Source organism: Neoarius graeffei, chromosome 19 (assembly GCF_027579695.1).
Source record: "Neoarius graeffei isolate fNeoGra1 chromosome 19, fNeoGra1.pri, whole genome shotgun sequence".
Taxonomy (NCBI): domain Eukaryota; kingdom Metazoa; phylum Chordata; class Actinopteri; order Siluriformes; family Ariidae; genus Neoarius; species Neoarius graeffei.
The window spans coordinates 2,997,343-3,004,530 of record NC_083587.1 but is presented as its reverse complement, the minus strand read 5'-3'; the positions used below and the strand labels follow the sequence as shown (position 1 = coordinate 3,004,530).

The window sequence follows — 7,188 nt, the reverse complement described above, 5'->3', positions numbered from 1 at the left end:
GAGGAACAGACAACCTGGAGAGACAAACCCCTACATGGCATGTACCACCGTCAGATAGAGGAAGTGGCTGATATCAAGAAATCCTACCAGTGGCTGGATAATGCAGGACTGACAGACAGCACAGAGGCACTAATCATGGCAGCACAAGAACAGGCCATAAGCACAAGAGCCATAGAGGCCAGGATCTACCAGAGTAGATCAGACCCAAGATGCAGACTGTGCAAAGAAGCCCCTGAAACAGTCCAGCACATAGTAGCAGGGTGTAAGATGCTAGCTGGATCAGCGTACATGGAGAGGCACAACCAAGTGGCTGGGATAGTATACAGGAACATCTGCAACCAGTATGGAATAGAAGTACCCAAGTCCCAATGGGCCATACCACAGAAGGTGGCTGAGAACAACAGGGCCAAGGTTCTGTGGGACTTCAGCTTCCAGACTGACAAACAGATCCTGGCTAACCAACCGGACATAGTGGTGGTGGACAAAGAGCAGAAGAGGGTGGTGGTGATAGATGTGGCGATCCCAGCTGACGCCAACATCAAGAAGAAGGAACATGAGAAACTTGAGAAGTATCAAGGGTTGAAAGAGCAGCTGGAACGGATGTGGAAGGTCAAGGGTTGCGTGGTCCCCATGGTAGTGGGGGCACTTGGGGCAGTAACCCCCAAACTGGGAGTGTGGCTCCAGCAAATCCCAGGAACAACATCTGAAGCCTCAGTCCAGAAGAGTGCAGTACTAGGAACATCGAAGATACTGCGCAGAACCCTCAAACTCCCAGGCCTCTGGTAGAGGACCCGAGCTTGAGGATGACATGGATACCACCCCCTCCGCCGGGGGTGAGAAGGAGATTTTTATTTTTTTTATTGCTGCTGACCATATTGAATGTATTCAACTGCTATTACCCATTTAGTATCGTTGTTATAATAAATTCAATTATTCTGTTAAACTGTGCTTGTCAGTCTGTTGCTGCTGTATCCTTGAAGTCACACAATCTCAAGGAACTCCAAATTGCCTTCACCCAAGTGTACTGTATATGAATGCTATTGGCTGTAGTGTCTATGTAATACGGTAAGTAATAGATTATTGCTGCATCAGTAGTGATCATAATAATTTGGAATATACCATAATTAAGCTGTTTGGTAATTTATTAGTAAACACCAAAATTAATGGTATTATTTAATGAGACTGATTTAATGAGACTGATTTAATGAGACTGATCACTTAAGACCAATTGCACCCACATCGCCTTTCGCCCGTAGTCAGCTGGGATAGGCTCCAGCTTGCCTGCGACCCTGTAGAACAGGATAAAGTGGCTACAGATAATGAGATGAGATGATTGTTTCAGATTTCTGAGAAAACTCAGGTGCTCATGGTCTACTGGAGAAGTTATTCTCAGATGGGTCAGGACATGATTTGAAGAATATTCCCCGAAGCCTCAGCAATCACGAGCAGCAAATGAGTGAAACAATGTCAGTGAGATTGTGTCTGTGTGAAGTCGAGCAGTTCATAGTAAAACCCCTGGAACAGCTGGACCTTCAGGTTCTTTATCCAACTCAGACATTTACAACTTAATCGGATTCACAGAATCAAGTTTTCACTCTGTGGCTCTGTTAAAGTTCCCTCTTTCATGCAGATAAACCACAATTCTTACTGATTAATAATAACTACAATAATAATCATAACATATTTTATTCACATAGCATTTTCAGTACAGAAACTGCAGCTCAAACTGCTTTCCATTAAAAGATGAGAAAATACGGTATACATCAAGATAAAATATTTAAGAATTTAACCTTCAAGTGAATAAACTTGCAGTTTATGTTGAAGTTTATTTTGAAATTCTATTTAAAATGTGTGCATGTGACAAAGACTTCTTCATAAAATGACAATCAAAATGTAGAGCACTTTACAAGACTTGCAATATTGGGTGCAGTGTTTTTTAAAATCTATACTCCTTCTTCTTCTTCTTCCTTCTTTTCCTGTTCTTGTCACCGAACAGCATCTTGACGGCTTCCTGTAAGAGAAGTGCACAAAGTCAGAAACGATTCCTGAACATTTTTGATCTCTGTGTAAACTGTGATGTGACGAAACGTTTCAATAGAAATCGAATACAAAATATCGTTGTGTGTCTCAGAACTGAATTTCAGCAGATGTCCAGTTTTTATTAAAAGATCCTCACTGGCTTGAGACCAGATTCCCTCGCCTTCAGGATCGCATCCATTTCATCCACCTACACACACACACACAGACAGGAGGAAAGAGGGATTGGTGGGTGGGGTTTTGTTTCCACATAGCCAAAGTTAATTCATCATTTCAATATCAGACGTTTTTAAGAATCAGAGATGAAACACTCGGTAAATTGCTTGAGTGTGTGTGTGTGTTGGTGCAGTGTGTGTGTGTGTTGGTGCAGTGTGTGTTAGTGCAGTGTGTGTGTATTGATGCAGTGTGTGTGTGTATATTGTGTGTACGCTCACTTTGGCATACAGGAGCTCAGGATCGCTGATTATATTCATGATTTTGTAATTGTTCTGGTTCCCCACAAGCATCCAGGTGATCTTATTTGCCAAGTTCGGGTGGATTTTCTCAACAAGAGGCAACAAGTGATCATCTGCAGACAGACAGAGAGAGTGAGTGAGGTGTGAGAGAACAGAAATCGAGTGAATGGTCCCAGCCATCCAATCATGTAACATGGATGGGGTTCAGGCGCCAGACTCTTTCTATTCTCGATTATTGAGGAACAAAAGCAAGATGAGTTGAAAGCAGGTGCTTGGAGAAGAAGTTTTCGATCTCGACAAGGAAACACATCGCAAACCATAATGAGGGAGAAAAAAAGGTACCCTATGGGTCCATGTGGCTACTGTTTATAAATAAAATAGTTTTCTGATCCCATGTCCATACAGTAAATATAGCATATATACATGTTATCAATTCTACTCACCTCATCTCTTGCAAGCATCACCAAGCTGTGAGCAGCATCAGGGCTTGGAGTGTTTTGGTTACCATGTTTTGTTTAGTGTATTTTGTTCAAAATGCAGTGCTGTAAACTCGATCTATTTTCAAAATAGTATGAAAGCACTTGTTCATGAATTGTCTTTGAAGCATTATTTAGAACTAATGAGCACATTTTGTTTCACAAGTGGAGTGTAAAGACTCTGAAATAAAAAATACAATTAAAAAATTAAAGCCAATAGCAGAAGTTTGATATCGGCTTCTCAAGCTATCTGCCAAAAAGCTAAAAAAAAAAAAACTTTCAAAACCTTTCATTTGACCTTTCAGAAGGACCAAGCAAAAGCCATGATAATCAAAAAGGTAAATTTTCTTCAAATGAACACCACTTACTCGATATCGAATCAGTAGCCTTGGTGAACCACAAGGTGAATTTCATTTATCTTTTTATCTGCCTGTTATCTTACAACACTACGAAGTTATAACGAGGTTTCTCTTTTTCCGTTTCTGTTTCTGATTGGTTCTGAAGTTTATCAAGAAGTAGAATGGGTAATCAAACTTGATCAGGATAAGTGCTGATTGGTTACGAAGTTTCACTATTGTTACACTCATTCTTACAACACGATGACATAGTGGCTACTGCCTCGCTTCGCCTCTTTGAGGCAGTGGCCACAAAAAAAACCAAAAAGAAACAAACAGTGGATTATATGCTGAGCTGCAGAGCAGGAGTGTGTATGAGCCAGATGTTGGTGTGTGTTTTTTATGCGTGTATGAGTGTGAAACTCACGCGCCATCTGGACTTGTTCATCTACAGGACATGATTCCAACATGTAGATGGTCAGCCTTTTCCCAGCAGATGGTGATGTGGGTCCATCCTGGACACAGAGGAACTCATTCTTCTTCTTCTTTTATTATTATTATTATTACGACTCATTACTCGTGTTTTGTTCTTACTTGTCAGCCCTTGTCTGGCTGAACTTCACTCACAGGTGACACAGCTGTAGGAGGCACTGCATCAGTTGTAGCTGGAAGTTCTTTTGCAGCTGAAACTGGAACCACAACTGGACTGCTGTCCCCAACTGCAGCTGTCTCAACAGCTGGGACGCTTTCCAGTGCTCGCTCAGCTGAAGGAACGAAAACACATCACAGCTCATTCATTTCAGTGAAAAAACATTATTGGTATCAATTATACTATGTGCATGCAGTCAGATTCAGAAGTATTGGCACCCTTGGTAAAGATGGGTCAGAAAGGTTATGAAAATTTGAATATTATATATATATATATATATATATATATATATATATATATATATATATATATATATATATATATATATATATGGCTTTACATTAACTTTTTTGCTCACCAGCCACTGTGGCTAGTGGTTTTCCTGAGTCACTAGCCATTCAGCCTTTTCACTAGCCACAATTTTGTTGCCAGGAAATCGAAGTTTTTTTATTCACCATGATATGTTAAAGTTCGGAAGATCTAGATTTAATTATGAATGGTAGTGTATAATGTATCTCTACAGTAGCACTCAAGTATTCAGTGCTGTTAAGGTAGCTCCCTATATGAAAACATGCAACCAATTCAGACAAAAATATAAAGAGTATTCTGTTTATTGAACTCAAATTCAAGACCCTTACAATATGAAATATTGTATGATATGAAAAATAACATTCAGTACAACTGAACTGATTCTAATATTAAAAGTCCAATTCAAAACATTTATCATTGAAAAACATTTGATGTTTTGATATGCAAGTATTATGTGTATTATCAAGTATTATTATGTATATTATGTACTATCTATTAATAGTGTGTGTGTGTGTGTGTGTGTGAACATGTGTAGAGAGAGACATTAAATGTCCTCATTACATTCATCATCAGATGAGTCTGAATGGTCCATGAAAAATGGTCTTCATGACCTGAGGCTTCCAGCAGGCCATAAGTTGATAGCTAGGGTGAGATTAACTTCTTTCCAATCGCGTGAACGTTTCTAAACAGCAGCTCCATCCTCTCCAGCTCAGCCGACTTCATGACAGCCAGGGACTGAAAGCAATGCTGTCCTGTAGTGACCAGCCGTCTTCACCTGTTTTGATGTTATAGTACCAATGTGTGCATTAGACTTTTCGTGGTCCTTTATAGTTTCGAGTTTAAAATTACTGGTGCCTGTCTTTGCCAGACTTTCTACAGTCTTTGCAGTACATGGTATTTTCGGTTTTGCTATGAACTAGCCAATCTCTGGATAACTTTGCCTAAAACATGGTGGTGTATACTGATTTTTTTCCCAGAATGTTGTGTGTGTGTGTGTGTGTAATGGATGCCAGATTGTTAATGTATCTCAGTTCCATAGGCTACATGGTTAGGGGATCTTTTGTCCTCATTGCTTGGGCCAGATCAAACCATTAAACAAGCTTAAACTATTCTTACTCTTGCCACATACATGATTTTTTTTTTTCAAAACTGATGATATTCAGTTCAAACACTTAAAAGTAATTTCAGGAATAGATCTCTTGTGTGATGTGTAATTCACCCTCTCATTTAAATATGGCGGAAATGTTTCGGCGCGCGCTTTGCACATCACGGACCTCTGTGATTTTAAAATGCTGCTCCGGCCCTGGTCATCTCTGCCCCTTTTTCCCTGAGCAGCAGGGTTTGAAACTCCAGCTATATGCCGCCACATCATGCGCTTGTCAGTCGTCAGCAACTTTGTTGCTTCGTTCATTAACCGCAGGTTACCATATCACTGATTTTACCTGAGACGTTAAAGTACGTTCTAAACAATTCTAACATGTTGTCAGAATGTTTATGCAGGTGCTCATGGGAGTTGTAGGCGTGTAATGTTACATTGCAATGCGTTTATTATATCAGATGCCTTCAGAGAAAACTACAATTAAAATATATTGTCATACCACAGAATAAACCACCCGCCAAAGTGTAATCATTGTCTTGCTGCATGACCCACCTTCTCTTGAGATTCAGTTCATGGACAGATGTCCTGACATTTTCCTTTAGAATTTGCTGGTATAATTCAGAATTCATTGTTCCATCAATGATGGCAAGCCGCCCTGGCCCAGATGCAGCAAAACAGGCCCAAACCATGATACTCCCACCACCATGTTTCACAGATGGGATAAGGTTCTTATGCTGGAATGCAGTGTTTTCCTTTCTCCAAACATAACACTCCTCATTTAAACCAAAAAGTTCTAGTTTGGTCTCATCCATCCACAAAACATTTTTTCTAATAGCCTTTTGGCTTGTCCATGTGATCTTTAGCAAACCAGATAAGCAGCAATGTTCTTTTTGGAGAGCAGTGGCTTTCTCCTTGCAACCCTGCCATGCACACCATTGTTGTTCAGTGTCCTCCTGATGGTGGACTCATGAACATTAACATTAGCCAATGTGAGAGAGGCCTTCAGTTGCTTAGAAGTTACCCTGGGGTCCTTTGTGACCTCACCGACTATTACACGCCTTGGTCTTGGAGTGATCTTTGTTGGTCAACCACTCCTGGGGAGGGTAACAATGGTCTTGAATTTCCTCCATTTGTACACAATCTGTCTGATTGTGGATTGGTGGAGTCCAAACTCTTTAGAGATGGTTTTGTAACCTTTTCCAGCCTGATGAGCAGCAACAGCGCTTTTTCTGAGGTCCTCAGAAATCTCTTTTGTTCGTGCCATGATACACTTCCCCAAACATGTGTTGTGAAGATCAGACTTTGATAGATCTCTGTTCTTTAAATAAAACAAGGATGCCCACTCACACGTGATTGTCATCCCATTGATTGAAAACACCTGACTCTAATTTCACCTTCAAATTAACTGCTAATCCTAGAGGTTCACATACTTTTGCCACTCACAGATATGTAATATTGGATCATTTTTCTCAATAAATAAATGACCAAGTATAATATTTTTATCTCATTTGTTTAACTGGGTTCTCTTTATCTACTTTTACTTGTGTGAAAATCTGATGATGTTTTAGGTCATATTTATGCAGAAATATAGAAAATTCTAAAGGGTTCACAAACTTTCAAGCGCCACTGTATGTTACACACATGAGGAATTTGACTCTGGTTCGACTTAGCTTTCATAGTACAGACAGAAAAAAGTACGAGAGAGCAAAGTCCCATGGCAGCCATCTGCGGCGCCATCTTGGATGGAAAACAGGAACAAACAGGAAAGTCAGAAATAAAACATTAAGAACATAAGCATATAAACTGAATATAATTACAACTAAAAAGT

General features: G+C 39.9%; 1 protein-coding gene across 1 annotated transcript; it reads right to left on the bottom strand.

The window, feature by feature from the left end:
* Positions 1 to 1,936: 1,936 nt before the first annotated feature.
* Positions 1,937 to 5,740, bottom strand: LOC132868089 (polyadenylate-binding protein 4-like). The gene is made up of 6 exons (XM_060901046.1): positions 5,704 to 5,740; positions 3,931 to 4,067; positions 3,731 to 3,818; positions 2,466 to 2,605; positions 2,177 to 2,227; positions 1,937 to 2,011 (listed from the first exon to the last, which is right to left on the bottom strand). The coding sequence occupies exons 1-6, from the start codon at positions 5,738 to 5,740 to the stop codon at positions 1,937 to 1,939; spliced, it is 528 nt and encodes a 175-aa protein (XP_060757029.1).
* Positions 5,741 to 7,188: the final 1,448 nt, after the last annotated feature.